The sequence below is a fragment of the Ips typographus genome, linkage group LG6 (genome assembly GCF_016097725.1).
Source record: "Ips typographus isolate SLU linkage group LG6, UJ_Ityp_2.0, whole genome shotgun sequence".
Lineage (NCBI taxonomy): Eukaryota > Metazoa > Arthropoda > Insecta > Coleoptera > Curculionidae > Ips > Ips typographus.
The window spans coordinates 3,640,641-3,662,948 of record NC_138427.1 but is presented as its reverse complement, the minus strand read 5'-3'; the positions used below and the strand labels follow the sequence as shown (position 1 = coordinate 3,662,948).

Below are 22,308 nucleotides of genomic sequence, written 5' to 3'. Positions count from 1 at the left end.
GATAAGAAGGGCCACTGGGGATCTTGAAAACGGTTAGAGATACAAATTTGGTTAAATGGAAGAAAGGTTTTGCAATAATGGCCTTAATAAAATGATACTTAAAAGACGACAATTTATTTTTTTTTTGGTTTTTGAAATATTTTGAAACTAGTGAATTTTTTGATTTTTTGTTTTATTTTTTTCTGACTATAAATTAGACGTAGACCTAAACTAATTAGACTTTTCCGTATCAACTTTTAAAGCGGCATTATCAGTATTTTAATCCAACGTTTCGTCTTTGCGCAACCATCATCAATCATTCTTATTTTTAAATATCAGATTCTGAAAGTTATTTTTATTCCGAATTCAATGATTTATGATTGTATGACAATTTATGGTTTAAATGGGTTTCACTCTGTTTTTTAACCTTTTAATAATAAATAATGATGATCACGCTACTGATAGCTATTAAAAATACCGTTTTAAGAGACTAGTGTTAAAAGTGATTTACTTTTAACGCGCTTTGCTTGTCCTGCTAACTTTCTCATATGATATATTTTACAATGATACACTCATATCATAGCTATTGCCTATTATCTGATACTTGTAGACGTGATATTTCAGTTGATTTTAATTAAACTTCGCAGTATAGTAATCTATAGATCTAATTATGATGTACTTGAAATACACGAATAAATTCTCGCATGATGGTAATAAGATTCTTTATCAGCAAACACATTATTTTATTTTAATAAGTTGATCAATTAAAATACTCATCATAACCGTGTAGTATGTAAACTGCATTATTGCGTGTTCAATTCGATTAACATTTAGAATAGAACATTTTACTTTCTGACAAACAATCACTTAGTTTAAAGCATTAAGTATGTGCGCTCTTCATTCGGAAGCTTCAAAAAGTGACTACTTTCCTATAGAAATTAGATTTCTCAACACCATAAAAAGACGTAAACTGATTTTCAGATTCCTGCAAATGTGTATGGTAGGATTTCACGTAATTCTTTTATCATCAGTCAAAAGGGCAAATGTTTAATCTATGGTTCACTGGAACCCTTCAATAATGGGGTGCTAAAGTTTGTAAATTGCTTAAGCGATTTTATGCTGCTGAGTTTTAACATACTTGTATGGACGGTTATGCCAACAACTGAAGTATTCGTAGAGTTGGTAAATTTTGCCTGGAATAATAACTTGTTAATGGGTAGAGATTGTTCAGCTGTTTTAACTGTTGTTTGGGTCTTGAGGTTATCAGTTTTTGTACCCATATTAATCAACATATATTTTATGGCTGGTCTGATTGGATGGGATATGTATCAGTACTACATATTGAGAGATGTAGAGTACTGGGGTCACAACTTGGTGATTGTCGTGTATACTTTTCTAGCACTGAGGCTCATTAAGTGCTTCTCAAACTTGAATAACGTATATTTGAAAGAGTTTAGTGAGCAATATTTGATGTCCAACAGTGTCAGTATAATACGACATGAGAAGAATATCACTAATAAGCTAATAAACGTAAATGGTATTTTAACACCTAATGATTACTTATTCAAGTTAATCAAATTGCGTCAGACTTTTAATAACTTATGCGACATGGTTGACAAAATTAATGAAAGCACTAAACAAACCTTAACTGTGATGATCATGTGCATTATAGGCAATATTATGTATGATTGCGCTATTTTGATTGAATTCGGAATTAAACCGAAAATCGTCAAAGGCTTTGAAATAACCCCATATATTTTTGCAATCCATTTCTTTCTTGGTGGCATATCTGCAGTGAGTAGTCTTGAGTAATATTTCTGTTTAGTTAATTGTTAATGTAATTACTCTTTCTTTTTAAGGCTCAAGCAGCTTTAGTGGGGTACGTTGGCGAAAAGTTAAAAGACGAAGGCCAAAACACCACCAAATACTGCTACTCATTACAGAATAAATTACCAGCTTATTCCCAAAGCAAAACTCATGATTTGATTGAGAAGCAGTTGAATCAACTTTTAGATGAGAGCAAATCGAGACTAGTTTGCCTACATGCTGGCGGGTGTCTTAGTATCACCTGGGGTATTTTGGGTACTATAACTTCAACCGTTACCACCTACTGTATTGTTATTATCCAATTTTTAGTAAAGTAATTTCTTTTCTAAGCTGATAAAAGTTTGTATTAGAAATAGATGATTTTGAAGAAATGAAATCACACAGATTATCCCTAGCTGTCCTGTTTGTTTTATCAGAAGGATAAAACCAGCGACAGATAACATCAACAGACTCGACACGCCGTTCTCTCGGTTGGTAAAAGTAGACTTTAGATCCTAAGTGATTCGTAATTACTTTAGTAAAGAGTTTACAAATTGTGCCATAACAGCAGTCTGTGAATAGTCTGGTAAGAGCTTGTAGGACACAATCCGCGTGCCTAATTTGTGCTACTGTTGTTCTTCATTTGTGGTGGAGCACTATCAATCTCCGATGTTGTTATATCCGGAATGTCTTCGGAGCCCTCGTTTTACTGCGTCTATAGAGCTCTCCATAGAACTCATCCAGGATCCTCACTCTGTCTTCTGTATTTCTCAACATTGTTCTATTCCTTGAGCCTGAGCTAAGATTTTCCCTTGATTACCCCGTGTTTACTTTTGTCTAGGTTAATCTGTAGACCTAAAGTCTAACTCTCATTAGTTACACTTTCGAGCATTCGGGTCATTTCTCCTTCATTTTTTGCTATTAGAGTGGTGTCGTCCACAAATCAATTTTTTTTTAGCGAAATACGTATACTAAAGGGTTTCTGTCAGGACCGCCTTTGGGAAATAATCTATTATCTAGTATATTTCATGAAAACTATCTCTTGCTATAACTCTGACCTGAACTTTAGCTACATTATTGTAGTAATACTATAAAAGTAAGATCTTTATTTAAATAAACCCAATACTATAATATTTTGGATTATAACTATGGTTTTATTATTACTTTAAATATAATTTATATACCTATACATACATTACAAATAAAGGTTTTTAAAATTTCTCCTTTCCAAACATTTCGTCGAATTCAGGATTGTCCTCGACGCCAATCAAATCGGAGTTGCCGCTACGTATACTAGAAAGAAAAACAAGTTTTACAGAATATAGGTTAGAACATCATATTGTAGCATTTGCAACTAAGCTAAGAACAGTGAGTAAAGTAGCGTGTTTCGAAAAATAATTTACACGCAGAGACTTAATATCCTTGGGGATTTAAGCCAAACATGCTCAACTATGTAGAATTGTACATGTAACATTCACTAATTGGTATTGGTATAATCACAGATGATAACAAGCTATTTCATATTTAAATCATCCAATAAAATCAAAGATCACGGTGTAAAAACCTAATTTTTTATCCTCAAATCAGAACAAACATGTATGTGATGAAAATACAACATAAAGTAATTCAGCTGGGGGCAAAACAGCAACACACAGCTTAAGGACAACTAAAGTTGTGAATAGCCAAAATGTGGACAATTTCAAAAATTTCAACATTTTAACAATAGACTCCTTTCTGTTTTACTACCGCATGTGTCACCGTCTCATATAATTTCTTTAATTTTTACCTTAAAACATCATCCTTAATAACATCTTTATCCATCTGGATATTGAAAATAGGATTAGCACCTTCTACAGCAAACAAATTTGACGTGGGAATGTTGTTAATTCCATTTCTATTAACTGCAGACTCGTCCGAACCAAAGTCTTGACGAGTCAGTTTTTCTAGTCTATTCTGCAATCTACAACAAAATTGTTAATTGTTTAATGTTTAGAAGTAACAAAAGGAGCAAAAGTATATTCAGCTCGAATTATAATTGACCATGCTACTTGCATTCCAACTATTAAAGCTAGTTTTGCTCTAAAGCGGCCAATAACCACTGATTTACTTTTACGATCGGTTTTGAAAAAAGTATAACATCCCTAGATATTGTTCTTTACCTCACGAATACTTACTCTTTTATTTTGAAGACAAACGTAACTCCTAAAATAATGCATGCAGCTCCGAGTACTACCGAAACACTTATCAAAGCAATTTTAAGTGTGTTCTCCAGATTATCTATCGCTGTTTCACCGGATTCGAAGGTTTGGAGGAGGATTCCATAGCTCAGTAGTTTTTGCTTCAATTGCTGATACGTATTAATATTGTTCAGTTTCCTGTGTTAATAAAGATTTTATTTCACTAAAAAAATAAATTGATATGACTGCAAACTTACGTTTTCATATCATCGGCAGTAAGAAGATTATTATTACCATCTATGCAGTAAATATCAGCAGCAGTGACGTTGTCAAGCTGCACTCCATTTTGACTGTACTTTGCTATATCTTTAAAATGACAGCTCCAGCCCAAATTTGAGCTAATTGTCTCCAATACCTGAGCTTTTTGTTCAACCACAGTATCCAAAGTATTTTCAAATTTAAAAGTTACCGTATTGTCGCTAGTAATAATAGTGATGTTAACCACGGTTGTGTTTTCAAATGGTCCTAGTTTTAAAAAAAAGTAATTAAATCCCACAATAAAGTTTTTCTTTCTACGAACCATTCCCATAATCATCTTCATGATCTTGTACTTTAACCCAAAAAGTAAAGTAACCATTCATATTAACTTCTACTTTAAAGTTCAACGTTATGACTCCCGTTGATTTATCAAGCAAAAATGGTTCTACAACGTTGTGAAGATTGTCGGAACCAACCGATTCAATTGTGCCGTTCAGGAAGTACTCCAGGTTACCTTGATCTATTGTATCCAGGTCGGTTGCCTAGAAAGTATTACTAAACCATAAAAATAACTACACAAGCTGTTGTTAAGTACATACGTTTAGAGTGACAACAGTGCTGCCTTTCTCAGTGGTACTCAAAATGGCACCGTAGAACGACGATTCGGTCCATTGGGGCACGTGGTTGTTAATATCAATCACCTAGAATTGGTTTATGTATGTACATGGTGATTTAATTTAATTTTATCAGTCAGAATGTGCCAATGAAACTTTTAATAGTAGCGTGAATTGTAATTTAGATGTATCGGTAAGTAAGATGGGCAAATGCAACCATTAATTTGTATGAAGAAAAAACAAAACATGTATTGGCTAATAAAGTCAGAAAGACAGAAAAAAATAGTTCGCGTAGGAAGCAAAGAATTCTTATTGTTTGCGACGCAATGGCTGAATCTAAGTAATTGCTTGACATGCTAAAGGCTAGAAAAAATTAAGGAAGAAGAATGGGGACAGAGAGGAAAACAAGAGCAAAGAAGAACGCCTACAAAGAGAAAAATAAGAGGACAAAAAGGACTACAAGCTAAACTTTACGATTTGGAAATTGAGTTGTAAAGCTGTATTGGTCATCAAATAGAGAAGGTAACCAAACTGAAAATCAGTCGACATAAGCCTGATAAGCAGTACAAAACTTCATTCAAACCTCAATGACAAGTTTTAAAGTAAAAGCTAAAATTTAATGGAGAAACTTTGTGAAGAAAGCTTGGGAGGGGCACTGTACAGGAGGCAGTTTAAAATTGTTGCTGGGGCTAATGGACGGACTGAACATCAAAACGCCACACGTTGGTTCTAAAGAGAAAAACGCTCAAAAAATACTCCAAAACATTCCAAAGAGGTAACAAAGAGACTCTATGCCCTTGCAAACGCTCTGGATCTTAGATACGGCATACACAATACATACAAATGTTAGCTAATCTGTCAGGTGCCATTCTATCAACATGACTATACCAGTCACTTGCTTTTACCCATTTGGTGATGCTTTGGATGTTACATTTCTCCCGTATACTCTTATTTGTTTGTCTGTCCCTAAGTGTTATACCCGTAATTGTTCTTAGAGTCTTTATTTCTAGTTACTCATTATCTGTTTTGTTCTCTTTGTGTCGGCTCGAGTTTCTGCCGCGTAGGTTAGAATTGGTGTCACAGTTGTTTTATTTTCATTATAGCAGAGTGCTGATCGTCTATGTACTTGAGAAAATGCACAATGGAAAGACTTTGAACAAAATTCGGTAACGTTTTTACTGGGTGAACTACTGCCAAGACGTGAAATCATGGTGCTCACAATGTTCCACTTGTGCAGCTAGCCAAAAACCATAGACAAGATCTCGTGGACCTTTTCCTGAGACAAACAGAGACATGGACTAGTTTAGCAAATGGCCTGAAGTGGTTGCTATTCCAAATCAAGAAGCCAGCACAGTCGCTGATGTTCTCGTCGAAAATGTCTTCAGTAGATTTGATGTGCCGTTGGACTTACATTCTGGCCAGGTATAAAAGTTTGAGTCCAACATCTTTAAGAGACTCTGTAACGTGCTAGGCATTAGAAAAACCCGAACAACATCACTGCATCCTGAGTCGGATGGTATGGTCGAGAGGTTCAATAAGACCATAGAGCAACATCTCTCAAAAGACAAGGACTGGACAGGCATATTCCGCTCTTCTTGATAGCGTATGGAGCAGTCCACAACTCAACAGGACAGTCACCATCCAAAGTTTTATTTAGTCGAGAACTTCGACTTCCATGTGATGTTGTCTTTGGATCTCCAACAGGCCAAAGCAAGGACATTGAAACTAGACATTTTTTTATGAGTGGTGTGTGCTTAATTAATTCCTGCTAATAACAAGACCAAACTACGACAGTTATGGCAATGCTTGAAGAACAGGAAAGAGTACGACAACAAGAAAGGATACGTCAACAAGAAAAAGAAGAACAACAACGGTTGCGTCAAGAAGACAGAGAGCACACATAAACAGTCGTAGAGAAATCGTCTTATTACTCTAGCATTATGTTTTTTTTTTTTGATAACGTTAATTTGATTTACTTACCGTAACATTGACAGTCATTTTCGAAGCGCTTTTGTCCGATCCAATACTCTGATTTTTCCCAGCTAACACGTCAAATGTGTAAAACGTTCTTTCCAAATAATCTAGTTTTTTTTGTAATTTAATCGTGCCTGAATCCACTTCGATTTCGAATGTTTCCAACACATCTTCGTCAGTTGAATCCAAAAAATAATATTCTATAACAAACATCTTAATATTAATAAAGCATCCTAATTTTGCCGCATCTATCTAGTATGCACTATTTTGGATTTTGTTTCATTACTTGCGTATTTTCCTCAAAGTTTTTGTTATTGTTATATATTATTTCTGTTCTACAATCACTTACTTGGTAAATCAGAACTGTTGTCAATATTAGGGTAAGAGGCCTTCCTATCATCAGGCAGTTCTTGAATCTGACTAGCGTCATCTTCAAGAAATGAAATGTTCCATTGTCCTAAATCTTGATTGAATATTGGATCTACGTTTATGTCAATAAAGTTTAGGGTTATGTTTGTAATTTCGGTATAGTTGGCTTCTCCATCTGACGCGTCTTTATCATCCAAGGAGACAGAGAGTCTAAGCTTTTAATAACAAAACTAAATAGCAACACTAAACGAAAGACGAAGTGAGCTCTACTTACCTTAAAAGCAACTATGTTAACGGCATAGTCTTTGTTGTAAGAGTCATCTACTTGGAGTTGTGCTGTGCATCTACCCGTCTTTTCCATGACAAAGAAATTTCTTACAGACGCTAGAAATGTGTAATGGTTAGCAAAAATTTGTTCAAAGGAATGCAGTCAACCTACAAGCCATGTCTAATAAAGCAACATCAAATGTTGGATTCCATTTTTCTAAACATAAGTTATCACCCCCATCACTGATTTCAATATCAGCAAATGTTTGATTCTGATAGTACATTGCAAGTTGGGTTCCAGATTCTTGATCCTGGGATAGTAGAATTACTGCAGTTAACTGCTTTAATCACACATTTTTGGTACTTACTGCGGTTAGAGAAAAATTCTGTCCTGATATAGTGGGGAAAACAAAAACTGGAGGATAGTAGTTGAACTTTCCAATGGTTAATGTTAACTTTGCTTTTTCTTTCTCTTCGAAGTTGTTTTCATCATCAGTAGATTGAGGTTCTATTCCTTCATCTGTGAGCTGTTAATGATCATAATATCTTATTATAATATCAATCAATGTGATAGTTGCAACATTTGTGCATTGTTAAAGGTCCATTATAATATGCCAGGAATGTTAGTTCAAATCTTTATTCTTTAAGGTTTATATATTTGAGGAAACATTATGAATTGTAATTAGCGCACTTTATTCAGAAGAAGATCCACTTACGCGAAGTTGAATCACATATTGTCCATAATAATCTCTTAATGTTTTATTGGCCACCATGTGCCATTGTTTCCTAGTAGCGTTTATGTAGTAGTCATCATGTTTTTCCATTCTAAACAGTTCATCGTCAGTGTAGTCAGTAATGTTACCGTCATCTTCGAGTTTTGTAACTGTCTCAATTTCCATTATAATATCAGCATTAATTCCTTCATCCAAGTCCTCAGCTTCAATTTTTCCAATCAGGTCTCCCTAATAGATAAATAAGCATTTTTTCGTATTTACCGGGTAATCTTTTAGAAAAACCAGTCTAGAAAATCATCAACAGCTACAAGAAAACATATTATTTATATGAATTTGGAAAATATAGTTTCAAATATATAGAGTTTAAAAATTCTACAAAGTTAACTGTAAAAATTAGACATTTAGTAGTAGACATTTACCTGGAATGGAACATAAAAACAAATTAATAATTCAAAAATATGAAGCTGCTCCTCCTAAAAAAAGTAGTTTTGATCGCATTTTTTTTTGACTCACTCTGTATAAAAAATTGTTTTATAGTTTACAAGAGTCTCAACAAGTTTCAGTAAAAATTTTTTGGTGTTGCACGGTCTCTGAAATAAGTGTTGCTGAATTCTATACTGGACACCCGGTATCTTCGACTGGTTTTTTTAAAATTCCCTAATCTACACAGGGTGGTCCTCCGGGGAACTGCATCGACTGATAATGGAAAAAGTACAAATAAGGAAAATCTGAAAATTTGGGTAGCCACCAAAGTCGATGGGGGTCGTTCAACTAAAATATTTTTAAGATGGAGGCACCTTTGTTTATACCTGAAGTAGGTATCAACTTGCTTATTTTAAAATAAGACCCTCTATATTATTACATTTTTAAATTAAGGCAAATTTTTAACACTTTGTATAATTAATTTGGACGCCTTACTGCACCCGCACTTAGAACCAATTTTGTTTAACATAGCAAAACAGAAAAACAAAGAAAAAATGGTGAATATCTCAGAAACTGATAAATATGGGTATACGACATTATAAATGAATTATTTCATTCCATTTAAAATAAGCAAGTATCCCCATATTTTAGATGAATGATGACCTCCAACTCTGGTGGCTACTCAAATTTTCAGATTTTTCTTATTTGTACTTTTTCCATAATCGATCGATGCAGTTCTCGTAGGACCACCCTGTATAATTATGTATAGATACCAAAAATCAAACAAAAGTAGGGTGATGTTCTGCAAAAAAAAAGTTTAGCAATATTGCCAGAGTGATTAATTCCTAGGAGCCTCTAGAATTTTTTTGGAAGTGTCAGAAGTCTCTAAATCGAGCTCTAAATACTACTAAAACCTACCAAACATAGAGGTCCTGATTTTATTAATATTTACTAAAAATTACGAGAAGCCGTTAGAATTCTTTTGGAAATGCGAGATACGCCCCTAATAAAATAAATGCCAAAAATTCTCTACAAATGTTCGAAACTTTTCTAGACGCTTCTTCTTTTATTTTCACTATTTCTACTTTTGTAAAAATTTTTACAAGATATACCACACTATTTCAAACTGAATGAGTAAATGAGAATAATGAAAATATAGTATAAACTATAAATCGATATAAGAAAAGCAAAATATGAATATGTCTTATTTTAAAACCTTACATTTTCATTCAGCCGTTGAGGTAACTCAAGCACAAGAAGATTACAACGCGTTAACCAAACAAAAACTACAAAAATTAATGAAATTACAAAAAAAATACAATTTTAAAGTTTCCGCCTACATCAATGTTATTTTTAGATTCCTGAGAAACATGCCTGGCACATGAACTAAAGGGACAAAGTAATATGCCAGGCCCGTAATGGTAATATACTTTCATATACTGGGCACATATCTGGCATATATTTGAGAATATACATACCCCTGTCTGAAAGTAACTGCCAAGCATATTCCAGGCATACAATTTTGCTATGTGGGAACTAAACAAACTTGAGAATAACGCTCATTGCTACCAACCTCATGGTCATCAAACCAATTTGTTTTTCACACTAATAATACTGGTGTATTGATTTTATGTTGTAAATTATTAGTATTTGTAACGCCCTACCAATTTTGTTTGAATTTCGGTATACCTATATCAAGTTAATTCATCTTACCTCCTTAAGGGCTTCGATAGTTTCTAATTCAGACGTTTTCATTTCTGGACAGTGGTTGTTAATGTCAAGAAGCTTAATAACGAAACTGGTGGTGTCTGATTTTTGTCCACCATCTAAAACATTTAAAAATTATAAGTCGTGCTCATTCAAAAAAGTATCACTTTAGGCTTTAGTAAGATAAATAATTGTTATTTTGAAAAACCGACTGATCAAAACCATCAAAAATACTGGGTATCTAAAGAACAATTGTTCGGCATATTCAACAAGATATAACAACAAAAAGCAAACCTTCTTTTTTGATCAATACATACTTTGTTCATTGTTCGGATTGTCGGTGCAAGTCAAAGTACAAGTATAGTTTGCCTTTTTAGTATCTCTGTCGAGGTCTGATCCTCCTACTTTCACTCTGATTTCAAAGATTTCATAGTCCAGCTCAAACGAGTTATAACATTCTTCACCTTGGTTCAGTCGACATTGGACCGTATGGTAGGGAACTGCAAAACAAATTATGAAATAATAAAATAATTTTGTTATTGAATTTGTTAAAGTTAAACACCAGTTCAGAACCTCAAGAGTAGTTTTCTGGTATCTGCGTCATCGTATTCTAAATTTTACTCTACACTGAACAGAGTTTAAAAATTTGTAAAATAGCATACAAAAATAGCATAAGCGTATGTATAGGTATGAAAATTTCAAAATGATTTATATTGTACAACTAATTAACGAACAAAATAAGGTGGATTGATTTCTTCTGACACATATGCATGGTGACTTGTTTTATGTTCATTCATTTATTTTAAATTTTTTACGGTAAAAGAAAAACCGTGTAACGTACAGATAAACATTAATACATGCACGAGACAAAGACAGAAAACTCAAAAAATGTCCAAGTAGTCCCATTAAAAAATAAGTTCAGAAATCAGTAAACACTCATTCATCGAAATAAATAGGAATAGTCCAATAGGCCAATTATGTTAACCCATAACTTAGTTACACGGTTTTCCTATGGTCGGTTTTTTTTACCACACCTGTATATGAACAACTTCAGTTCATTTTCTGTATATCTTAAATAACTTACCATCTCGATCAGCGTCTGGAGCTGGTACAGTAGTTACAAAAGTACCAATGGGAGACTGCTCTTGTATTTCGACGACCGCAGCGCTTGGTAAAGAATCGTTGACTCTAATTTGCGGCTCTTTGTTGTTCGTGTCCAATATGTAAATGTCAAACTACAAAAAGTTTAATACAATATTACTAGCCAACTAACAGTAAAACCTGTTCCTTACAACGTGCCAAGTCGTCCAGAATCCATCAGTGGCTGTACAATTAATGCTTACGTTGTATACAGGACCGGTATCAGCGTCAATATTGGCGGTTTTAGCCGTTATTTGACCGGAAGAGTCGCATTCAAACCAATCCAGAGTCTCATTGACATAACTAAACATTAATGTATGTTATGTACTAAAATAATATGAAGTGTCATGATCAATATAAAATACAGATATCCACCACCTTCATACTATTCTATTCTATATTTTCTTGAACTAAACTGTATAATTAATGATTTTCTTCTCCAATCAATCAAAGCCACGACCACGCGGACATATTTTCTATACTTACGTGCACGTGTACTCTACTTCATCACCCACATCTAAATCTGTAGCTTCTATAGTGCCGACAATAGTATTTATCGGAGACTCTTCGTAGATTGTCCGATTTTTCGCTTTCGACTGATCGGTGAATATAGGAGGATTGTCGTTAATATCGATAATGTTTACAATAACAAGAGCTGCAAATCCAACCGTTCTTACAATACTTTATAATTGAAGTAGCTCGGGTGATTATACCTTCAGTACTTTTCTTTGATTCAAATTCTGGAACTAACGTGTTTAGATCGGTTATGTTGATGCTTAAGTATAGAGTATCGAAGGTCTCGTAGTCTGGAGCTGTTTGGTTAGCATTGTTGTTACTAACATATAATGTTATGGAAATTGTGTCTGTACTGGTTTGCTCATAAGTCAGATCCAAGAATCTAACAAATATAAAAAACATATTTAATGCGGGTTTTTAATTGCTTGAGTACTTACTGCATAGCCTTTGTATTATTGGCACTTGTCGGCAGCATTTGAGAGTTTTTCCTTGCGTAAGACCTATCCCAGTTTATTTCGGCCGTTAATTTTCGATCAGTATCAACATCAGATGCCGTTATTGTTGCATTTAAGGCAATTCCAATTACTTGGTTTTCTTCCACTTGAATTATATCTTCCTAATGTTTTACAACAAAAAGGCTATCATAAGAATTTTGTGAAAAATTGCAGTAGGTACATAATGTAATAATTCTCTATAATCGAATATCTAAAGCAACATTTAAAATGGCTTTCTTCCTTGAAACTATATTTAGTTTTGGTCAAAACACACTTTGAGGAAGCGACTGTCCTGCTAATCCAAGTTAACGGAGTAAGCATTTGAGTAAGACATATCTAATTACCCCATACATTTTAGGAGAGTTTTATCTAAGATCAACCACTTACCACTACGTAAGTAGGTGCTTTATTGTTAACATCTATCAAATTGATAGTAACAGGTACGGTCGTTACATGATCAGCTTTATCGACTGCTTCTATTTGGAAAATAACTGGATTTATTCGGTCATAGTCAAACACATAATTTTCTCCAGCCACTGTAATTATGCCTTCGGCACTGTCGATAGCCATTGCATCGATTATAGTGCTAGCACCAACTAGTGAATGTCTAAAACAAAGAAGTTCATATTGAATTACTTTAACCACGGTTTAAATAAATTAAAAAGCACGGGAACGAATTGTTGTCAACGGAGAAGTAATTAATAACTTGCGTTATGCGGACGATACGGTTCTGCTGGCGGGAAGTGTCTGATGGTTTGCAAGCGCTGCTGGATAGAGTTTTGACCAAAAGCAAAGAAGGAGGGCAAAAGTTGAATATCAGGTAATACCAAAGCTATGGTTATTAGCAAAAATGGTGAGCTTACAGGAAACCAACACATTCAGAAAGTCTCCAGCGTCAGATACCTGGAGTGTTGGTTGAGCAGTGAGTGGAATAACAAGGAGGAAAAAGTTTCCGCATCGAGCAGGTTAGAGCAGCATTTAGGAAAATTTCTTACATCTCGAGACTTGTCAATCCTTCTACGTATTCGATGATTGCGGTGCTACGTATTTTCAACTCTGTACTATGGAATGAAAGGATGTACTCTGACAAAGGCAATGCGTAATCGAGGAGAGGTTTGAGATGTGCTGCTGCCGTCACCCAGAAGGCTTCAACGTGGGAATCAATACATTGACTTCTGTACAAACCACATTTATCTGGGTTGAACATTTTATGGACAGATGAAATGGACTGAACACATTATTTATAACATTTTGAAAGTTGAAAGTGGTAAGTAATTATGGAAGATTCTATAAAGGTTTGGTGGGGCGCAGGTTCCGTTGGCTAGAATATGCTTACTAAAGGATTACAAGATTTCAGGTAAAAAGAAACAGAGGGTCAAAAAAGATTCAGAGCCAAGTCTTCAGGATCATCACGGGCAATGTACTGTTGTCAAGAAGGTTTTGGTTATGCTGCGTGTACTGTAATGACTGCAGGGTGCGCAATGAGAACATCTTGTACGAATTTTTCTCAAAATCATTTATAGCGCATCGGTTTCGGTTAACAAAGACATCCTCAGCGCTAAAATCTGTCGGATTGAATTGAATAAGTGGATAGAGTTGGTATAGGTGAGATATATTGATGTAGAGTATTGGCTCGTCAGATGAGATTTTTAACAAAAATGAGCTAAGATATAGAGAGGTTGGTGTTGTAGGCCTGATTGATGAGATTTCTACTGGTGGTTTTTAATTGAATAATCAATTATAGAGAAATTGTGGTCGTTCTTTTGTAAAATTTGTTTAATGGTATTAAGTAATTTTTTAAACTTCTCTATGAAAATTCTTTAATTTGAACTTACTTTAGTACTGCATCTTCAGCGTCTCGGTCAGTGGCTTTAACAGTAATAATCTCTTCACCTTTCTTAATATTTTCTTTAACTGACACAGCATATGAGGAATTTTTAAAAATTGGGAGCTCATCGTTGTAGTCTAGTAAATTGATATTTACTAGCAAATAGTCTTCGTTGGAACTGTTCAATGTCCCAGAAGAATGAATCTGAAATATTACATTGATGTTTTAAATGCATAACGTTTTAACGTCGAGTAGCAAGTGTAGGCCATTCAGTAGTAATGCAAATTTTAAACCAACGTATCGTAGGACAAGATTTGTCTTGACCTGAACAAGAGTTTTATAAAATGCTTTGAAGAAGAAATTTGGTGGATGCAACTCATTTTAAAAAACTTTTAGCATCCTTGGTATAACCCAAATATCTAAAATTTACCGAAGATGTCAAAAAGACTTAATGAAGGCACTTGGAAAATGTAAAACTTGTTGAATATGAGTTTGCTGAGAAAACATTGAAATATCATAATGACGTAAAAAGGGTGTTCTTCGACACAGTTTGCATTCCCCAGGATGTAAAACCCGTAGAATCTGTTTGATTGGGATATTGAATACTACAATCAAACTAGTTCAAACATGTAAACGACGTTGAAAATGAAACTGCAACTTGGAAATAGAACAAATCTCTCTCCACTCCTCTCCAACTCCATTGAAGAAAAATCTTAAAAGGACAGAGATGTTTTGATGTTTGATTTTGAATTATATCGTATTGCTCAAGATAGTGGTTGTGACAATGCGTCCAAAAGACGACCGATAGAATAAAATTACTTTACAGTGGAGACCATGGAGTAACAAGCGTAAAACAGGAAGACCCCAAATGCGATGGTCAGGTGACTTGAGAAAGGGTCTTAACCCTTGAGTAAAATGGACACAAACCGCCAACGATAGAGAGGCATGGAGTAGAAAAGAGGAGGCCTATATGCAAAGATGGATGTTTAGCGCTGTTTAGATAGATAGAGTTGTTGTGCATCATCTGGTGACATCTGTACTCAACTGTATGACAGAATTTACTAATGGTGTCTTTAAGTCTAGGAACTGCTCCATAAATGGCGCATCATTTGGTTGTACACAGATATCATATGTATGTTTATTGGAAATTAATCCCAATCCACTGAGACACGACGAATGATGTAGCATCTATGGAGCATTTCCTAGACTTGGGGGCGCCATTTGTTCAGTCTAACTCATACAGTTGAATACAGATGTCATCAGATTTTGCAGCAAAACTATATTGTTTCTGATCCAATTGATATACTGAAACTGTGTTCGTTAGTTATCAAAGCATTTCCAATAAAGAAAATCTCAGACCAATTCCACCTGCTACTTGACGTGTTACTAAAACACTATGCACAGCTTTATACAAATTTTCGTACATAGAATGTGATATTTTGCCAAGGTTCATTTTCGAAATCCAAATAAGTAGAGTTTTTCACGTTTATAGTAAAAATGCCATTTTTGTAACCTGCGGTGGGTACAACCAAAAATGCATCAGTATAGCTAACATCGCTATGCAACCGTTCTTCATTCTCCTGTAATTCTACCGAAAACTGAGCGTTTTCACCCTAAAATAGCATATGATTACCTACTTTGCAGACATTTGCTCAAAACTTACCTACAGTATCTAAATCTTGAATCCCAATATTTCCATCGATAGCGCCTGCAAAATTTTCGTAAAAAGTAAACTGTACGATTTTTTTATCCTCATTTTTGACGTCGAAACTTGTGTCATTTGTTCTATTAACATACAAGAAAACCGGACTGTGATCATCAAGATCTTCAAGGAAAAACGTGATACTAAGGTTTACAGTGTAGGGAGGCTCGTCCGTTTCTTGAGCCATTATATCAAACTTGTATGTTGAAATATCATTGGTATCTCGATCAATTGGTTTCACTGTGATATTTCCCTTTTTGCCTTGTGTTGTGATGTTCACACATGATCCTACAATTAAAAACATAACTTATTTATCTAGTTATTTTGCAGTAAGTTGTTACTACCGTTGCAGTAATCACCTCCATCATCAGAGGTTAGAAGGAAGTAGATTATATCAGCATTAATATATCGATCTCCGTCTATCGCAGTAACAGTAAATGACTGTAAAAAATTATTATACATTATAATTATTATGAACAAGCATGTAATGAGAGTTATGATGATAATATGATATAATAATAACACTAACGTGAGACCGGTTGTGTTTTCTGTGGTTAACACAATAATTTACCTTTCAAGATCTGTGAGTCTCTGAAAACAATTTTAACCTGTGGATTTTCTTTTTCCTGACAGAATTTAGCAAAAGTATAAAGAAAAAATACCAAAGCGAGACATTTTGGTCTTAAAGACTTCTGAAGAATGATTCATTATTCACTGGTTGGTAATTGGTGTTATTATCTATTCAAAATTAATGTCAAAGTCCCATATAAACTACATTCAATTGAAGAATAAGCGTTTGTTATACGGGGTGTTTCAGGGATGTGGTGATAAAAGCTTAGTGGATATCCATGAACAACATAGGAAATTTAGTAATAAAACCGAACAACATTAATACACTTACATAATCGGTTTTTTCGGTTATTTGCATGGTGTTAAAATAGTCAGTCCATTCCGGAGGCATATCATTTAAGTCGCCTACATCCACAATACACGTAACATCCGCGTTAGGGGTTGTCGAATGTCCAGCACCATCCTTTTCAAAAACAAACATAATTTTACCCAGATAACATATCAAATAGATTTTACCTTTGCTTGAACCGTAAAAGAGTAAAAAATCTTTGTCTCGTAGTCTAGTTGGTTGGGTGGAAGGGTATTTAAGTATACTGTGGTACTGTAGACATTAGCTGCAATATCTTTATCAAAATAGAATGTAAATAGCTCGTCTTCTTTTTCCTGGAACGTAAATAATCTGATTTAAAATTCGATGAAAGCAAGCACCTGCAGTGATAATTAGTAGCTTAGTTTGCTAGTCTGCGTTTTTGCCAAAAAGTAATTTTGATTACAAAATTAACAACATCTAGAAAACCTACCAGATATGTTTCTGCATTTGCATTACTGTTTACAATTTGGAACGTTGTATTTCCTAACCAACCATCAGGGTCCGACAATGTGGCAGTACAGTTTGTATTAGTTCCTGTATAGTCAGTATTTTCCTATAAAAATAAACTCAAACGTAACAAATAGGAGTTTCGATATAAACAGTATAATATACATTCATGGTGCACATTGTTGCAGTTAGAGTCGGAGGTTCATCATCAATGTTAATTGTGGTTATTACTACTGTTATTTGGCTATTACCCAAAAGAGTGTAAAGTGTGTAGGAGTGATCAGTTTCCGTCTCATAATCCATATACTGTTGGGTGTAGAACTGATAGGAACCATCCACCTCTACCGTTTTTGAAGTGAATGATCCTTTAGAAAAGGTCCAAGTCGAAAACGTTTCACCTAAAAATGTATTATTTTTAATTTTATATTTTGTGAAATGACAACCAGGCACTTACCTGCATCTGGAGTTAGAGTAAATAATAGTAAGCGTGAAGCGTTTTCTCCATCATGATTGTTTTCTTTTAAGTCCAAAGTGAATGCGTCATTCTTGTAGTCTTCCGTCCAGTTTAAAATATATTCGTTGTCTGCTTGTTCCAAAACGTAAGTGTCAAAGTGATCTAAATGTTATCAATAAGATAATTAATTTACATAATAAGAAAATTCAGTGTAAAATATACAGGTTGTTTACGATTGTTTTGCTTGCTTTACAACTGAAAACTGAAAGTTGATATGATCTTAGATTTGCAAACTCTAAAACGTTTGCAAGATACATGGTGTTAAAGGAAATGAGCATGATGAGGTGTGCATGATTAGATACAATTTTGATAGTGAATCTACAAGGTGTTTTGTAAAGCAATCAATATAGCGCAGGTATCTATAGAGATCACTCAAAAATGACGTAGGAGCCGAACTCACCTATATACCAAATTGCTTATCTGAAGAGATACAGTTTTTCGTTAATATTTGTTTTGTTTGTCTTGTCTCTTTTCCCAACTTTTATTTCAATTTGTGGTCTTTGAAAGGACCTCACGATGCAAAAACTGTTCAAATACATAATTACTTCTTCTGATCTCTGTCAATTCCTTTAGCTTTAACATTGGTAAAACAAATATTCTCATTTTTGTCGTCGACTTTCAAGATGAGTTCTAGGGCTTTGATTTTTATATTTTTCGTATTTAATATTTATGTTCAGTTCTGTTCATTTCATAGAAGAAAGCTTGATCTGTCCATTAAGAGCTAGAGAACATATACTGTAGGACAGTGTGAACAATGGTGTCAAACTTCGACATACGCTTTCGTATTTCAACTAGGATATGAAAACCGGAAGATCTACAACCATTTGGACCGGAAGTATAGATAAATGAGTACTATATTAATAATTTATAGTAGCTTACTCTTGATTTGAAGTTTGTAACAACTTTCATTTATAAGTTGGAGAATATGTAGACAAGAAAAATGCTGCATCTAGCAATTTCTGTATAGGGCTTTTAATACTAAATAAAATAGAAACAAAACATACTATACTTACTTAATAGGCAAATGTTGACGATGAAGCCTAAATACCATCGGGGCAGCATGCCTAAAACATGTACGCAAGTTTTAATATTTGTAATAAAGGAGCTTTTAGTTATTTTTGATCACCCCGTATACAGATAATTTACTTTGTGTTACTTCGTATAATTGTTTGTTTGAGTTAACTTTGTGATACAGCTATTTGTAAAATAGATGACACGATTTGAAGGGTGAGATAAAAATAAAAAGTGGAAGAAAGAGAAGAAGTGGGATTAAAAATTTAAGAAGACAGAAGAGCTTTAGGACGAAAAAGTTTGAAAATGGAGAACGCAGTGAAACACGTTATGAAGCTGATGGAAGCAAGATTGCAAGCTGACGACAAGTGAGTCAAAACTAGTTCAAAGCAAATTTGGAAGCAATGCAAGCAAGCAAGCAGCAAAGAAATTGCGAAGACACGAAAGCAACCATGAAGGGACTATTCAGGGGCCCATAAGGAAAGCTAGATCGTCGGATTAGTAAACTGAACGGCGAAATGGAAACCAGAATGCAAACCTTACAATAAAAGTGATTTACAGAAAACAGTTGAGGTTACTGTTGAGGCAATGACTGACAATACCACAGTTTTAGATCTGCCATTTTGAAAAGAAGCGCTAGAGGTTTTGCAGACCTTAGACGTGAGCCAATACAAGAAGTAAGTATCATATCTTTTATTAACATATTACATGTTAAATCTGATCTAATTTCAACAATCATCATAGGACACTGTGAGCTACTATCACCCGGTACAACGGTAGAGTATTGATAGTGTCAATCACTTGAAACTCGGAAAAAATATTTTGAGATCACTTCAATATTAATATAAGATCTGTACATACACTCATAAAGTTGACGCTTAAATTTGATTAAAATTATCAACAAAAAAAATCGCAATAATATTTTGTTTTTAATTTCTCTTGTCAGAAAAAAATCCACTCAGATATTTTGATCTCCAATTTGAGAGGATGTTTCCTAATCAACTAAACAAGCTGCGATTCGTTAGTTATGATAATGTTGTTGTCTTAAAATTGAAGACGTTGAATAATTGTAGAAGTATAAACTATTCTCTAGAAGATATTTCATGCATTTAACCTATAAATCATACTAATGAATAAGACAGAATGTTTATGCATATAATGTACTAAAAGCGCATAAGTAGACTAACCTGCAAAATGTGACAATTTTGGATTGGAAAACGAAAAATCTCAATAAAAAATAGGTGAGTCACTAGGTGAGACTGGTTTGGAATAACCAACTACGTAAATTACAAAATTTTGAATTTTACATGAATCATACAATAGATTGAAACGCGTCTTACATAGGTGTAACTTTAGAAAATCATGTTTTGTTTTTTGAAAATGAAAAAAGTGCTTCAGAAAACGTAAATATAAACACTCCGGCAACACACACTGATGAAAACAACAAAGAAGAAGAAAAGTTAGGACAAAAAACAGTAAACAGAAAGTTGAACATTTTGATTGATTTGAAAATGTCAATGCAATCCGGAGGCACGTTTTACAAAGAAGTTGCATCTACCTTTGGAAGAAAACTTATTTAAGTTTATCTTCTGTTCACTTGAAACTCTTCAGTTCTTATCAAATGTTTTATATGCTTTAGGTATACTTTTTGCGATTTTGATAAGATTAATAATAAAAAATTACAAGTTCATGTAGTAAATTGAAAACCTTTTCAAATGTTTCTCGCTCCACACTTATTCCTATTTGAAATTTTTGTTTTGAATAGTGCTTAACTATTATATATGAACAGTGACACAAGTAAAACAAAAAACTTTATATAACCTGAAAAAATACCTTCAAATAATTGAAACAAAGCACATTAGCACAAGAAAGCACCACACACGTCTCTATTGTGTTACTGTATGATAACTATAATCTAAAAAAATCACAGCAGCAAGCAAAATACCGAAATTAAGAGCTAGCAAATGTTTCTGTCCTTAGATAATCCGTATCAGTGATATCTCATAGGTAAGCTTTATTAATGTACTTATACAAGGCTTTCGTAAATATCTGTTTTCTGTCTTTTGCTGCGCAGAAATTTAAATGTCAAGCTGATATGATCAAAACTTCAAGGCAGAATTTGTTGTTTTTACAAGAATATCTGCAATTAAAATCACAAAGAAAGTTTCAGTGTGTGTGTGTGTTAAAATATGTTATAAAAAGCTTACATAGCATAAAATTAATAGTATGTACATAAATAGTGATAATGGTTGACAACAGACTCAACAGAGATAGAACTAATACGCTTTACAAATATTATTAATTAAAAGATAACACTATGTTATCTGATATATTTATGAATAAGCTCCAGTTTTAAAACCATATTTAACGCTTCATCACGTTTAACAAATCACACTGGAATCTGGATATTGTCATATTGTTTTTGCGTATTAAGGTGGATGTATTATATATGGTTTTTTTTTTTAGATAAGCCTCCTGAAACAAATTATGATAATATTTATATATAGGATATTTAACGCATGCATATGTAAAAATTACAATGTTTGTAGTATATTCTACACGTGTGTTAAGTACTAAACTTCATCTTTAACTGTTAGAAGATGAGTGGGATTTCACACGAAATCGAATAACGAGATCAACATTGTACATACATGTGAGCAAATACCCTTAAGATGACCAACGGACCGTGGGAATTAAATAGACACCTTATAATACACCCCCAAGTCATTCGTCAACCACTTTCATAGAGCGACATATTTGATGATGATGATGATGATATTGTTAGATGGGCTCCTTTCGGAGAAGACACTTAGGCCGCTAGCCGGGCCCATTGTGACCCATCACAAGCTAGTATCCCTCCAGTTCGGTGACGGGGGTTGATTACATACACTCTTACCCCAAAGCTCTTTTCTGATCGCCGCAAGTGCCGGGCACTGTGTGAGAACGTGTATCGGAGTTTCCTCGTCTTCCAGACACAAGCGACATTCCGGATCCTGTGACAGACCCAAAATGTGCATGTGTCTTCTCATCCGACAGTGATCCGTGAGAAGTCCTGTTACACATCTGAGGTCCTTTCTGGATAATTCCATCAGGGACTTCGACTTGTTTCTTGGAAAGAAGCACATGAGACAACGCGACTGCCACATGCCTCCGGGCTCCCAAGCAATATCGGATCTTTTCTACAATATGGTTCGGATACTACGGGTCTCTCTTTGGAGCCACGTAGGGCCAACCGGTCCGCCTCCTCGTTTCTTCTAACACCGTAGTGCCTTGGAACCCAAGTTAGACGTACCTTGGCGATCCGCGTGAGCGACAGGAGTGTCTTTTTACACTCCAGCACCAGCGCAGACGTCGTTGAATCAGCTTTTAAGGCAGCCATTGCTGCCCTGCTGTCCATACAGATAAATA

The 22,308-nt window shown here is 34.4% G+C and overlaps 2 protein-coding genes across 5 annotated transcripts; one reads left to right on the top strand and one right to left on the bottom strand.

The window, feature by feature from the left end:
- Positions 1 to 710: 710 nt before the first annotated feature.
- On the top strand, positions 711 to 2,200 carry LOC145730374 (uncharacterized). 2 transcript variants are annotated; one of them, XM_081981561.1, is made up of 3 exons: positions 711 to 896; positions 961 to 1,773; positions 1,839 to 2,200. In XM_081981561.1, exons 2-3 carry the CDS (start codon positions 1,096 to 1,098, stop codon positions 2,121 to 2,123), a joined length of 963 nt encoding a protein of 320 aa, XP_081837687.1. In that variant the 5' UTR covers positions 711 to 896; positions 961 to 1,095; the 3' UTR covers positions 2,124 to 2,200. The 2 variants fall into 2 exon arrangements, with proteins under 2 accessions (XP_081837687.1, XP_081837688.1); XM_081981562.1 differs by having other exon boundaries at positions 943 to 1,773.
- A 676-nt stretch (positions 2,201 to 2,876) lies between these two features.
- LOC145730370 (cadherin-AgCad1-like) lies at positions 2,877 to 22,061 on the bottom strand. 3 transcript variants are annotated; one of them, XM_081981552.1, is made up of 31 exons: positions 21,797 to 22,061; positions 18,903 to 18,953; positions 17,830 to 17,991; positions 17,541 to 17,773; positions 17,359 to 17,481; positions 17,075 to 17,221; positions 16,890 to 17,021; positions 16,333 to 16,429; positions 15,954 to 16,276; positions 15,711 to 15,899; positions 14,294 to 14,490; positions 12,846 to 13,065; positions 12,402 to 12,580; positions 12,162 to 12,346; positions 11,935 to 12,103; positions 11,601 to 11,751; positions 11,393 to 11,543; positions 10,626 to 10,808; positions 10,315 to 10,427; positions 8,161 to 8,406; positions 7,813 to 7,971; positions 7,617 to 7,755; positions 7,452 to 7,561; positions 7,158 to 7,392; positions 6,815 to 7,008; positions 4,820 to 4,921; positions 4,543 to 4,762; positions 4,220 to 4,487; positions 3,960 to 4,160; positions 3,572 to 3,745; positions 2,877 to 3,078 (listed from the first exon to the last, which is right to left on the bottom strand). In XM_081981552.1, the coding sequence occupies exons 1-31, from the start codon at positions 22,044 to 22,046 to the stop codon at positions 2,997 to 2,999; spliced, it is 5,385 nt and encodes a 1,794-aa protein (XP_081837678.1). In that variant the 5' UTR covers positions 22,047 to 22,061; the 3' UTR covers positions 2,877 to 2,996. The 3 variants fall into 3 exon arrangements, with proteins under 3 accessions (XP_081837678.1, XP_081837679.1, XP_081837680.1); XM_081981553.1 differs by lacking the exon at positions 21,797 to 22,061 and adding an exon at positions 20,734 to 20,891; XM_081981554.1 differs by lacking the exon at positions 21,797 to 22,061 and adding an exon at positions 20,459 to 20,477.
- Between the last annotated feature and the right edge of the window lie 247 nt (positions 22,062 to 22,308).

Excerpts from the sequence above, each read along its gene's own strand:
- LOC145730370 (XM_081981552.1), bottom strand. The coding sequence starts at position 22,046 with ATGTGGCAGTCGCGTTGTCTCATGTGCTTCTTTCCAAGAAACAAGTCG. Across the intron at positions 16,430-16,889 it reads TAACCGAAAAAACCGATTAT|TCATTTACTGTTACTGCGAT; the intron begins GTAAGTGTATTA and ends AATTTTTTACAG. Across the intron at positions 7,562-7,616 it reads TGCTTTATTAGACATGGCTT|CGTCTGTAAGAAATTTCTTT; the intron begins GTAGGTTGACTG and ends ACACATTTCTAG.
- LOC145730374 (XM_081981561.1), top strand. The coding sequence starts at position 1,096 with ATGCTGCTGAGTTTTAACATACTTGTATGGACGGTTATGCCAACAACT. Across the intron at positions 1,774-1,838 it reads TTCTTGGTGGCATATCTGCA|GCTCAAGCAGCTTTAGTGGG; the intron begins GTGAGTAGTCTT and ends TTTCTTTTTAAG.